Here is a 13031-nt window from a genome sequence, read left to right as displayed (position 1 = left end):
TTCCCCTGGTAGACAGCAGACGGGTGGGCTGCTCCCCAGCAGTCCCTGGGGCTCAGGAAACCGTTACTTCCCCGCCTGAACTCTGCCCACACACCCTCATCCAGTGGTTACACACCAATTCCCCTCTAACCCAGTTATCACTGTAGGCGGCCACTGGCCATCTTGGGGGGTGGCAACGCCCACTGAGCCGATGGCCAATCTGGGAGGCCAGCACATGTGAATGTGGCGTCTGCCCTCTAGGCCAAGGAGCACAGACAGCGGGAGTGCTGGGAGTCTTACTTCACTCCAGGTCAGCTGTTGCTCCCCTTTGTCACGCCTGTGGCTATGGCAGTGGAGAAGCCTGAACCTTGAACGCACGCACACAGCCTGCCCCCCGACCCGCCTCTCAGTAGCTGCTAGCCTGAGGAAGCCTGCAAGCCTTGCTCTGGCTGTTGGCCCATCCTTCTGCAGCCCTGGGTCTGCCAAGAGAGAACAGTGGGCCGTTGGCTTTGGAAGGGCCCCCTGTTAACTCTGACCCTCCTCTACCTCCCTTCCTAGAAGATAGTGGGAGGAGAGGCCCCTAGGTGAGTCCCCAGTTATTGTGGGTGACCAAGATGGCCTTCTCTGTGGCTCCTGAAGTCTGGGCTGTCTCCATAGTAGGCCCTTCCCTCTCAGGTGGCCCTGCAGGGGGCTCACATCTGGCTGCTGGAGGGGAAAGCCAAAGCAGCTTCTGGGGGTCCCACTAGGGGCCGTGGTGTGTGTACAGGGCATGAGGAGTCTGCACCCCTGGAAAGAAGTCTCCCATATCTGCTGCTGGACCTAAATACAGTTTTCTTCAGGGCTGGAGACTGTGAGGAGGAGGGGGGCAGTCACTTGCTTCTTATCTGGACTACTTGGCAGACTGGAAAGGCCCGGTGGAGGTGTTGGGGGGTGGGAAACCCACTGGAACCCAGAGAGGAAGTATCGTCAGCTGGCACCCAGAGGGTAACCGTCCTCCACCTGTCTCTACCCTTTTCTCCCCTTTCCCTGGCTTGGCCAGGCTCTCACTCCCTGGGCGCCAGCCTCCCCACCCATCCTGAGGGCGGGGCTTGGCTGCACCCACGTGTGGCGGGGTTAAATGCTGCAGCCAGCACCCAGCTGGCTCGGGCAGAGAAGCGGCACCATGGCTGGCAAGAAAGTCTGCATTGTAGGCTCCGGCAATTGGTGAGCGGCTGTCAGGGGACAGGGTGAGGGTGGCTTCCGCCAAGGCCCAGGGGACCCAGGGGGCCCAGGGGGCAGGCTGGCGGGCAGGAGGCAGAGAGGGGGCTAGGATATGCTCTCAGGTACCTGGTCGAGCCCTGCTATGATCCATCTTCATACCAGCATGCCTGGGACAGGCCTGTCCTGGCCCCGTTGGCCATTGGCTGGGCAGCTGCACCTGTTTACCACAGGAAGGGGGTTCCAGAGCGCTGCCTCCCTCAAGAGCTGCTCGGGCTTGGGGGATGGGAGATGAGAAGGCTGGTCCCCTTCTGCAGAGCAGTGTGAGGTAGACTGGAAACCCTTTCCACTGGCAAGTCATTGGGGACATAATTGCTGTGGGAGTGGGGGTGCCAAGGAAGGCGGGAAGGAACTGGGCTGCGGTGCCTCAACCCCCACTGCTGCCTTCCTCCGGCCCACTGCCACCACCACCACTCCTCCACTGTGCTGTGCTCCTCCTGCCAGGGGCTCAGCCATTGCCAAGATCGTGGGTTGCAATGCAGCCCAGCTGGCACACTTTGACCCACGGGTGACCATGTGGGTGTTTGAGGAAGATATCGGGGGCAAAAAGCTGACCGAAATCATCAACACACAGCATGAAAATGTCAAGTACCTGCCTGGGCACAAGCTGCCTCCAAACGTGGTAAGCCCCACTGCCTGTGAGGAAGAGAGCTGAGAGGGCTGAGGGTTGGAGGGAGACCCTGCTCATCGGGCGCTTCAGCCCAGGAACCCACCCGGTGCCAGCTGCACTGGCGGGAGAGAGGGGTGCTCTGGCACGACCCTCACGCGTGGCCCCTGGATGGCTGATCTGGGCACCATCTGAGACACAGGGAGCCTGAATGTGCCTGTCCCCGAAACAGAACAAGGGTCAGTCTCCGTGGCAACCAGAAGCTAGCTCTCAGACTCTCAGACTTGGGGTCCCTGCCCCGGGCTTATATCCTGTTACTCATTCACTGGGTTGTTAAAGGGATTGGAAAGTGATCCTTGGACTTGTGGTCTTTGGTCAAATCCTGCAAAAGGGGGAGCAGGGAAGAGTGGGAAGCCTGGGGCTCCCATGCCTAGAGGGGCCCTAAGGAGCATGATGAAATCCTACTTGGCTTCTTCCTCCTGCCCAGCCCAGGCTGCCTTTGGCCTTCCTCACTGACCCACAGCCAAGGGCTGGGAGGGTGCTGGGAGGATGCCACCAGGAGTCCTCTGGGAGCCCAGGACAGCTGTAACGGAGGTACGGCTAGGGGTAGGGGACAACATGTCCAATCCTTCCAGATTCAGTCGTAAACCATTCTCCTTCCCCACCAGCCTTGTTTTTGTGCTCTTAGCTGTCCTTATTTGGGTCCCTAGGGGCCTTCCCAGACCCCTGAGTACATGGTCACTCCACAGGTGGCTGTCCCAGATGTGGTCCAGGCGGCAGCAGACGCCGACATCCTGATCTTTGTGGTGCCCCATCAGTTTATCGGCAAGATCTGTGATCAGCTCAGAGGTCACCTGAAGGCCAACACCATTGGGATTTCTCTGATCAAGGTGCCAGGGACACCTCTGCGTGGCTCGGGGAGACTGTAGTTCAGGGTGGCTGGTGGGAGGCAGCCAGGGGTCCCCTGGAAAAGGAGGGCTGGACTTTGAGGAGGTGCAGGAAAGTGGGGGACTTGGTGGTTGGGAAGTGAAGGCAGGACTGGTTTCAGGAGTTCTGGAGGCATGGTGGGAGGATGGGGCACAGGTGGAGGGACCGTGGAGGGGGGACCTGGGGGCTTAGTTCAACTGGATGGGGGTAAGGAGCACTGCTGCCTCCCAACTCACAGCTGGGAGGATGGGGCAGCCATGTGAAAGGATACTGGTGGACAGTGGTGTAGGGAGGGACAGGATTTGTGATGGCAAGCCCTGAGTTGGGCATAAAGGGCACTGGCTAAAGTTCTATCCTATGCCCAGGGCGTGGATGAGGGCCCCAAAGGACTGAAGCTCATCTCAGAAGTGATTGGGGAACGCCTGGGCATCCCCATGAGCGTGCTGATGGGTGCCAACATCGCCAATGAGGTCGCTGATGAGAAGTTCTGCGAGACCACCATTGGTGAGCTCACCTGCCGCATAGCTCAGCTCACTTCCCCCTTCCCTCCAGCCCCACTCGGCTGTGTCCTTCCGCTGAGGGAGGACAGAGAGAACCCAAGTGTAAGTGTTGAGCAGGGCTCAATTAGTGGATGGGCTGCAGGTCCTGCAGGGGGCTGATGTGGGAGGATCTGGCCAGAGGCCCCCCTCCAATGCGGCCTTCTGCCTACCTTAGGCTGCAAGGACCTGGCTCAGGGACAGCTCCTAAAAGAGCTGATGCAGACGCCCAATTTCCGCATCACAGTGGTCCAAGAGGTGGACACGGTAGAGATTTGTGGGGCCTTAAAGGTGAGAGGGGCCCAGGGGCAGCCCTGGGGTGGGGAGAGGGGCCAGAGGGGGCTCCCCAAAGATTCCTTTGCTCTAGACTTGGGCTGTTTCCCCACCAAGAACTGCAAGGCTAGGGCCACTGAGACCAGTAGCCACTAGACCCTCCTTCCTTTCACCCAGAGCACCCCTGAGACACACCCATCTCTGGCTGCACAGGGTGGCCCGGTGGGGAAGGAGCTGCCCAGGCTAAGGGGAGGTGAGACACGTAAGACACCCGGCCAGAACTCTGCATTCCCACACTTGTGGACAACAATAGGCCTGAGTGGGAAGGTCAGCTGTGGCTTTAAGGACTCCGGGGGACTCAGGGGCAGGGCTTAGGAATGCAGGTGTAGTGGTGGGAGGATGGGGTGAATAAAACCATCTTGTGATGTGAGCAGTGAGTGCCTTGCTCACATCACCTTTCTCACGCATATCCCCCACTCCCCAAAGAATATAGTGGCTGTTGGGGCCGGATTCTGCGATGGGCTGGGCTTTGGCGACAACACCAAGGCGGCGGTGATCCGGCTGGGGCTCATGGAGATGATCGCTTTTGCCAAGCTCTTCTGCAGTGGCTCCGTGTCCTCTGCCACCTTCCTGGAGAGCTGTGGCGTTGCCGACCTCATCACCACCTGCTACGGGGGACGGAACCGCAAAGTGGCCGAGGCCTTTGCCCGCACTGGGAAGGTAGGCGTGAGGTGAAGGGAGAAGATGGGATGGCCCTGTGGAGATTCAGGCAGGGGCACTCAGCGTTGTCTCTGGAGCACAAGGAGTGAGGCTGTGGTGAGCAGTCCCCATACCCCAGCTGAGCCCCCAGCTTGCACCTCTTCCCCTCCCACTTACTCATTCCATTCTCTTCCAGTCCATTGAGCAGCTGGAGAAAGAGATGCTGAATGGGCAGAAGCTGCAGGGGCCCCAGACAGCCCGGGAGCTGCACAGCATCCTCCAGCACAAGGGCTTGGTGGACAAGTGAGTGCCCCTCACCCTCCCCAGCCCACATGCTGTTGGGGAAGTGTGACCCCGCCAGCTCTGGCCTTTGGAACTCCTTCTGGTCTGGTGCACTTGACTCTACCTTGCTGGGCCCCTCTGAGGAGCCTCTCCCCTCCCCTTCTCATCCTCTGCTCTGGGAGCTACAGTTCAGGGGCAGGTCAGAGAAACCCCGGGGACTGCCCAGGGCCAGGCCAGTCATAGGTGCTGGGAAGGATGCGCTCTGCTCTCAGAGGGGTGTTCCTAGGCCGAGAATGAAGCTTGGGGAGAATTGTGGACACAGAGAGCACTGGACGTGGCTGCTCAGGGTCCAGCCTCTTGGTAAAGGCAGCAGGCAGTCCTCCTATAATACACGGTTGGAGCCTCACAGGCAGTAGTCTTCCCTCCCCTGTCTTATTGGCCCCGTTTTATAGTTGATGGCACTAAGCTTAGGCTAAGAGGGCGGCCCAACTGGAAAACAAAAATCAAAAACCAGAAAACCTTGAAGCCCAGGAATCCTGCAGGCAAGTTCAGTAGGACAGGAGCAGGACTGTTCACAGCCTGACCCTGAAAGCCAGGGCTGGGGAGTTCAGATGCTGCACAGGTGGGAATTGAGGGCCTGCGTCCTCGCTGCCAGGTGGGAGGGCAAGGCAGAGGCGGGGGCAGAGCAGCGCCTGGACAAGGGAGCTAAGCGGGACCTTTCCTGCCTACTCTAGGTTCCCCCTATTCACAGCTGTGTACAAGGTATGCTACGAGGGCGAGCCGGTGGGAGAATTCATCCGCTGCCTGCAGAATCACCCGGAACACATGTGAGCCAGGCCGGCGTGGAGACCAGGTGGCTAGCTGCTTTACTCGGACGGATGGTCAGCTCCTGGGTCATAGGACCTTGTGGATTCCTCAGGGAGCAGGGTCTCCCAGGCCCCTCACCCGGATGACAGGAGCCTGGGGACAACCTGTGGCCTCTTGCTGCCACCACATCTTGCCAGAAACGGGGTCACCCTGCCCCTGTCCAGAAGGTGCCTTTCTCTCTGTCCCTGCTTTAGCGGTGTGTGTGGCGAAGGACCACCAGTTGCTGCCTCGTGAAGACCAGGAATCCCACCCCGTAAGCCCAGTCAAGTGGCCAAAGGTGACTCATCCATCAGAGAGATGAGTCAAGGGTGGGGCTGGGGCAGGCAGCTGCCATAGGCCCCCGAGACCCCTTGGCTGGCCTTTCTGCGAGGCCCACACAGTATCAATGGATCTTATTGTTTGTTAACAAAATACAAAGATCTCAAACAACACCCCCACAGCCTCTGGTGGCTCCAGCCAACATCTGTGCCCTCAGAAACCTCTGGCGTCTCCCCTCCCCAGGCCATCCTGGCACTCTGTGCACTGCCACGCTGGCACTGGCCCTGGGGCCTTGCCATTCTCCCTGGGGACACTTCCTGGTCCCTGGTTCTTTGCCAGCCGCTCACTGCCCCACGTGACCTTTCCAAGCCTCCCCTCCCCCTCCCCCAGCTCGGTCTTTGGTGAGCAGAACGCAATCTGCTGACCTAGCTGCACCTTTTCATAGCAGGATCAGATCACTAGCCTGGTGACCTTTGGACGAGCCCTGCCTCCCTCCCTCCTGGGAGCTCTGGCTCAGCTGGCCCCTCCTGTTTCCCCAGGGGTAGCCGCTGACCGCCTCTCTCAGCTGCCCCACAGCAGCTGGGCAGCACCTTGGGGCCCAGAGGGATGAATCCAAAGGCTGAGCCAGAGGCAGGCAGGGTGGGTAGGCTCCCCTGTGCGTGGCCTCTGATGCTCCAAGGCCACCTCTGCGTTGCCCAGCACCACCTTAGCCCCTTAGCTGATGGAGGAAGAATATCCTTGCAGAGTGTCTGGAGGGAAAGAATCAGGCTTGCTCCTGGCCCTGCCCCAGGTGGGGGTGGCAGTGGGGTAATGTCACAGGTCAGCAGCCTAGGCCCCTGGCTATAAATAGTGCCTGCCTGGTAGAGGCGCGGGCACTGTCCAGCAGGGTCTCAGCTTCCAGGGTGGCAGCACCTGGCACCCAGTGGCTCTGTCCAGCTCTAGGTTAACCTTGCCCTTGGGAATTCACCACAGGGCAAAGCTGTGGGGTCAGGAGACGGGGCATACCAGAAGGGGGAGTCACCCCAGGCCGGCCCAGGGGAATCCAGAGCTGTCTCCCATAGCGTTGGCGTGGGGGCCTGGTAGCAGCTTCAAATATACCTGACTATTTGGTTCACTGCACAGTTAACTGAATACAACGCCGTCCCATCAGGTTTGTCTGCCCAATAAAGCATAACGTTTTTTCCAGAAACTCGACTGCCGGGGTCAGTGGAGGGGGTGGGTGGCGAACAGGGACATGCAGCTTCTCACAGGTGGCACAGTGTGTGCACCGCGGATAGCACTGCATGGATGCTCTCAGTCCCACCGTGGGAAATCCTGGCCCTCGGCAGCGGCGGGGCCGAGCTGTACCCCAAGCGGGTGCCCAGCCTTTCCAGGGGCACGTTTTTTAGGGCCTTCGAGCGGACAGAAACGTTGTTGATCCACCTCTCACGCTCACTTGGTGGCAGCCGGGTCCCTACCTGGGCGCTGCCCACCCGGGAAAAGGCCGCTGCAAGGGGCGCGCACTCCGGGCTCCAGAACCCGAGAATCTACCTAGCGATCGGAGACGTCACCAACCCGTGGGCTGCGGGTTGGCTGGACCGTTTTCGTCGCTCCAGCCGCCCTCGTGGCCGCGGAACCACAACTCCCAGAGCCCCACGGGCCGCTTGGAGAGGAAGCCCGGCCCGGGAGTCGGGAGCTCATTGGCGGGGCCGCGGGCTCCCGCCTCAGCGGGCGGAGATGAGCTGTGCGGGGCGTGGGCTCCGAGCGTCCGCCTCGGCAGGTGGGCGGGTCGGCGTTCCGGGTTGGCCGAGGGCTGCCTTCTCCTCTGTCCGGTTCCGGGGCGGCGGGACGCGGGCTGCGCGCGAGAAGGTCGCCTCTTGCAGGTACGCCGCCGGGAGGTCCGCAGGGGTCCCCGTGTCCTCCCCGGCCGCGCGCGGGCTCCCCGCTGCCGTCCTCCCGGTGCTGTCCGCCGGGTCACGCAGCCGGCGCCTCCTCTTGGCCGGGGGACCCCGTCCTCGTCATGTCTCTGGGCTCCGGCCTGTGTTGGTGCAGAACGCGGGCTGGGAACGGGTCCGAGTTGGTTTTGCGGGCGAGCGGACCGCTTCCCGGTCTCCGTCAGGATTCTTCCATGCACCTGTTTCCCTGACAGCTTGCGGTGCGGTCCAGGTCTGTCGGGTCGTGACACGGCCCGGGCAGTGTGCTGTGTTGAGAAAACGGGAGTGTCCAGGTGTGGCCAGTCCTGTGCTGACCTCACGAGTTGCTTTTCCCACCTGGGTTCTGATTCCGTCTTTTCCTGGGCTGTCCTCCGTTTCGGCCTGTGGCTTGTTCTGGCCTCTGTTTGTAGCCACCGCCTCCTAACTCCGTGAAAACACACTCAGGTCCTGGCTGTGGGTGAGCAAGACGAAATCTGCACCCTCTTGGTCTTGCTCGCCTGTTGCTCTCGTCCCCTGACCCCGCACATGGCCCAGTGGGGGAGCTGAGAGCTTTCTCCTACAGGGACATGGCTGGGGAAGTGCTGGACACGCGGCCTGGGAGGCGCCCTGGCTGGGTGCTCTGGATCTCCCTGGGCTCAGGAGCGCCTGTCCCTTCCCACTGACCAGGCTGGGTGACGCTGCACAGGAGTGGGTCCAACCTCTGCTCTGGCTTGCAAAGATAGCGAGAGCAGGAACTAGACCCAGCAGTGATTTTTCAACCAGGAAAGGGGGTATTCTAACTAAATGAAAAGCTGCCAGTCCCCCCTGCAGGTGTTTCTGGAACGTCCTGCCTGATTGTTCAAGCTGCTGCTCCCTCGGCCTCTCTCTGCTCTTGTCCTGCGTGTGGAAGGCACTTTTTCCATCTGCCGCCGAGCACCCGTGCAGGTGTGCCTCAGGTCAGTGTTGTACTGAGCCTCCTGAGCCTCACCGGCCCTGCCGTCACCCCGCCCCACACAGGTGGCCGCTTCCGTTCAGCACTGTCCCCGGCCACAGCGTTTCCTAACGCGCAGGTGATTTTCAGCTTTGCCTGTTACTTCAGTCAGAGTGGGAGAGTATGCTACTGTCTCCGGATCAGTGCCCTGTGCCCAGCTACGGCCGGGAATGGGGGCAGCTCGGTCAGGTGCACTGCGAGGGAGGCGGGAGCCCTAACCCTGCGAGGGGACACAGGCATCTTACTTGCTGGGTCACATGCCCGCCTCAGTTTTTGCCCATTCTTACTCCGTCCAGTTGATTAATCCTGTTCTGCTTCCACAATGATCTGCGCACCTGCCTTGGTTCAGGGTTGTGAAGAATTTTTCAGTAATTTGAAATGGAAGCCTCTGGATGGATCAGGCCAGAGAAGGCAGTGAGAATCTTGGTACCAGAACTCCACCTGCTAGCTGCTGCGCTGTCCCGTGTCTCGGCTGCCTGGTGACTGCTTGCAGCCCCTCACAGGAAGAAGGCCAGGGCAAGGAGGATGAGAGGGGAAAGGATGGGTGCAGGGAGGCCAGAAGTCTCCATCGGCTCCATAATGTCAGCTCTCCTCATTGTGCCACACAGCATGGAGTCATTTCATAGCACACATCGCCTGACTACAGCTGTTCTCACCTGTGTCCTTGGGCCTGCTTCTAGTCTGACCCAATTCTGATGTCACTTTCCCTGGGAATATTCAGAGAAGCCTGCCTGAGCTCAGCTTGGCATCTGCCCCGCAGGTTCCTGGCCTGGACTGGCAGCCTTCTGCCCTGGGGGCTCTCTCAAAGCAGATCTCCCCACCTGCCACCCCCTCAACCGCTTAATTCTGAGCTACTTCCAAATTTTTCATCTTTTTTTTTTTTTAGATTTGTTTTTTATTGCAAAGTCAGATACACAGAGAGGACGAGAGATTCCATCCATTGATCCACTCCCCAAGTGGCCGCAATGCCCAGAGCTGAGCCAATCTGGAGTCAGGAGCCAGGAGCCGCCTCTGGGTCTCCCACGCAGATGCAGGGTCCCAAGGCTTTGGGCCGTGATCGACTGCTGTCCCAGAACACAAGCAGGGAGCTGGTTGGGAAGCAGAGCATCCGGGATTAGAACCAGCATCCAAATGGGACCCTGGTGTATTCAAGGCAAGGACCTTAGCCACTAGGCTACCACACTGGGCCCCATTTTTTTTAATGCTTTATTTACTTTTATTGGGAACTCAGATATACAGAGAGGGGGAGAGACAGAAAAAGCTTCTGTTCAATGATTCACTCCCCAAGTGACCTCAGCAGCTGGAGCTGAGCCAATCTAAAGCCAGGAGCTAGGAACTTCTTCGGGTCTCCCACATGAGTGTAGGGTCCCAAGGCTTTGGACCATCCTGCACTACTTTCCCAGGCCACAGGCAGGGAGCTGGATGGGAAGTGGATCAGTCGGGGTGTGAACTGGCACCCATATGATGGATCCTGGTGCATGCTAGGCAAGGATTTTAGCCACTAGGCTACTACTCTGGGCCCCAGATTTTCCTTTTCTAAGATACCAGTCCCATTAACTTCAGTCAGATTTTAGATTTCAGTTTCCTCAGCAGAGAGGAGCCCAGGAACGTATTATTCTTCCTGAACTTACTTGAAAAAAGCATTTACTTGTTATTTATTTGAAAGGTAGAGTTACAGAACAAGGAGGTGAGGCAGACAGATTCTTCCGTTCGCTGGTTCACCTCCGAGGTGGCTAGGTGGTCCTCGCCTCCACAGACCTGCTGGCCACGCGACTGCCGGCTAGCCTGCAGATGTACCTGATTCCAGCACGCTTCTCCATCTGTGGGAAGGTGGTACTTCTTCTACATAGTTGATTAGGGGCTTAAGGGTCAGGGGCTACAGGAAGGTGGGTGAGGTCACCATTTCCACATTCTTTTCTTCCTTCCTGTATCTGGGGAAACGGGGGAGACAAGGAGAGAAGCCACACCCAGCCTCCCAAACGCCTCTGCACCCTGGGATGGAGGACAGCCACCTGACAGCACCCCAGGGTCCCCAGTGTGGGGCATGCGCTGAGGGTCCTGCTCAAGAGGTTTCGATAGTACAGCAGTTCCGAATTACTGCCAATCTCGCCACTCCGAGCACGATGAAATCTCTTCAGAATCCACTGGCTGACATAGTCCACCTTCGAGTCTCCGTTTTCCCATATTTTCGCTGCCAACATTTGGCTGGGTAGTTGATTCATCTGTTCTGTCCTCTGTCCTCTGTTGTGGTACCAGGTGTCCTCTACAGGCTCTGGTGTACTGCCGTATCCTCCATGTGCACCTGGATATGCCGTCCACTGCTCCATCTGAGCCTCTGAGGAGGCCCAGCTCTGACACATCCACACACACAGTCAGACCCTGGAACCTGCAATTCTCTCCATGGTTGGAGTTCTGAGTCCAGCAATTCACTTGCGGGGATCCCCAAAGAATCTTCATCTGAGGTGATCCCAGACCAGATTCTTGTGTGTGCATGCCAATACAGGGTCCGGCACTGTCTGTCGCCCCAATCTGCTTACACGCACACTGGTAATTGCAATTGCTGGATCAGTTCTGTCTCCAGCCCTGTCCTCTATGCAAACTAATGGATGTTGCAGCTCGGCCCAATCCTGCCCACTTCACACTCAGCCTTCATATACACCAGTGGGAGCTGCAGCCTAGTAGGAGTGACCCACAATAACTCCCACCAGGCCTGACCCCTGCCCTGGTCCAGTCTGTCCCACATCCCGTTCGGCTCTCATACATGTCAATGGGCATGGAAGCTAGTTCAGCCTCACCAGCCCCACCGTCCAGCCCACACACATGCTGGCGGGTACCACTCTCTAGCCATGCCTGCCCCAGTCCTGGTTCCGAAGCTCACCAGTGGGAGTGGCAGCCCAAGAGGGAGATACCCACTGTTTCTCTACTGGGCCCCTTCCTACTCCTGGATCTTGCACACTCCAGGTGGTTCTGCAGTTTAACTTGACAGAATTTGCTCCTGGGGGCCTTCTAAGGCTCTGCCTACAGGTGGGGGCCACTTTGTGCAGACTGATAGTGCAGGGGTGGGCTTCTCCATTCTTTTTTTTTTTTAAGCATTTATTTTTATTACAAAGTCAGATATACAGAGAGGAGAGACAGAGAGGAAGATCTTCCGTCTGATGGTTCACTCCCCAAGTGAGCCGCAGCAGCCGGTATTGCACTGATCCGAAGCTGGGAGCCAGGAGCTCTTCTGAGTCTCCCACGTGGATGCAGGATCCCAAGGCTTTGGGCCATCCTCAACTGCTTTCCCAGGCCACAAGCAGGGAGCTGGATGGGAAGTGGAGCTGCCGGGATTAGAACCGGCTACCATATGGGATCCCGGCACGTTCAAGGCAAGGATTTTAGCCGCTAGGGCACTGCGCCCGGCCCTTCTCCTCCATTCTGATGCCAGTCTCTTTACAGGGACAGACATGCCGACTGCCAAACAGCTAGCTGACATTGGCTACAAGACCTTCTCTGCCTCCATGATGCTCCTCACCGCCTACGGGGGCTACCTGTGCAGTGTCCGGGCCTACCGCTATTTCCAGCTGCGCAGCCTGCGGCGCCAGGCCGCAGAGGAGCAGAAGCCCTCGGGAGCCCTGTAGAACTGGGGCCCCCCGCCGCGAGCAGGGAGCCCAGGTGTGCTGTGGAAGACCCGGAGAACCACGGCCCGGATGGCAGGAAGACCAATGGTGTCTTGGGGCCTGTCAGTTTGTGCCGGTTTCACATGGATTGTAGAGACTGTAAGGGTTCAGTACGTGTGCAGACATTAAATATTTAGTCATGGTAATATCTTAGTATGTTTCTTTGAAGATGTATTTATTTGTTTGAGTAACAGAGCTCTTCCCTGTTGGTTCACTCCTCGAATGTCCACAGCTGCTGAGAGTGGAACTAAAACCAGGAGCCTGGACTCCATCGCGGAGTCTCATGTGGTTGCAGGGGCCTGAATCCTTGGGCCATCCTGTGCTGCCTCGCCAGACACGTTAGGAGGGAGCTGAACTGGGCTGGCACTGGTGCTCTTCTGTGGCATGTGGGCAGCTCCACGCCGGGATGTGTCATCGCAGAAATGGAGTGCTGACTGCGTTTCTAGATGACCTTGGGGTGGGAGTACAGTTGGAGGAGGAGGAGTGTCACAGGAAGACCGCCTAGTGCTGATAGGAGTGTCCTAAGAGCTGCAAAGCCCTTGAGGCAGTGATGTGTCACAGGGGCACAGAGGCCTTCATTTGACAGCCCTGGTGGAACTGAGCAAAGTGGAGGGCGTGTGGTTCCCCAAAGGGAGGGCTGCGGGGTAGTGTGTGGCACACAAGTTCACCTCCTTAAACCCCCTGGAGGTGTTAGCATGCATTTCTCTCTGCTCCTGTACAGGGGGTCGGCCTGTGAGTCTTACTGCAGATAGGTGAAGTAGACAACAGTGTTTCAGTAATACCAAGCTGCAGGGGCCGCTGTTA

General features: G+C 58.5%; 2 protein-coding genes across 3 annotated transcripts; both read left to right on the top strand.

Moving 5' to 3' along the window:
* The first annotated feature begins 422 nt into the window (after positions 1 to 422).
* On the top strand, positions 423 to 5858 carry GPD1 (glycerol-3-phosphate dehydrogenase 1). Of its 2 annotated transcripts, XM_004598972.4 has the most exons (9): positions 424 to 563; positions 1019 to 1182; positions 1681 to 1858; positions 2593 to 2733; positions 3136 to 3274; positions 3485 to 3597; positions 4066 to 4299; positions 4475 to 4581; positions 5295 to 5858. In XM_004598972.4, exons 2-9 carry the CDS (start codon positions 1097 to 1099, stop codon positions 5389 to 5391), a joined length of 1095 nt encoding a protein of 364 aa, XP_004599029.2. In that variant the 5' UTR covers positions 424 to 563; positions 1019 to 1096; the 3' UTR covers positions 5392 to 5858. The 2 variants fall into 2 exon arrangements, with proteins under 2 accessions (XP_058529200.1, XP_004599029.2); XM_058673217.1 differs by lacking the exon at positions 2593 to 2733 and having other exon boundaries at positions 423 to 563.
* A 1534-nt stretch (positions 5859 to 7392) lies between these two features.
* Positions 7393 to 12371, top strand: LOC101517618 (cytochrome c oxidase assembly protein COX14). Its single transcript, XM_058673098.1, has 2 exons — positions 7393 to 7547; positions 12007 to 12371. The coding sequence occupies exon 2, from the start codon at positions 12015 to 12017 to the stop codon at positions 12186 to 12188; it is 174 nt and encodes a 57-aa protein (XP_058529081.1). The 5' UTR covers positions 7393 to 7547; positions 12007 to 12014; the 3' UTR covers positions 12189 to 12371.
* Positions 12372 to 13031: the final 660 nt, after the last annotated feature.

The sequence above is a fragment of the Ochotona princeps genome, chromosome 15 (genome assembly GCF_030435755.1).
Source record: "Ochotona princeps isolate mOchPri1 chromosome 15, mOchPri1.hap1, whole genome shotgun sequence".
Taxonomy (NCBI): Eukaryota; Metazoa; Chordata; class Mammalia; order Lagomorpha; family Ochotonidae; genus Ochotona; species Ochotona princeps.
The sequence above is the reverse complement of the archived record's forward strand: the minus strand, read 5'-3'. Positions and strand labels throughout refer to the sequence as shown.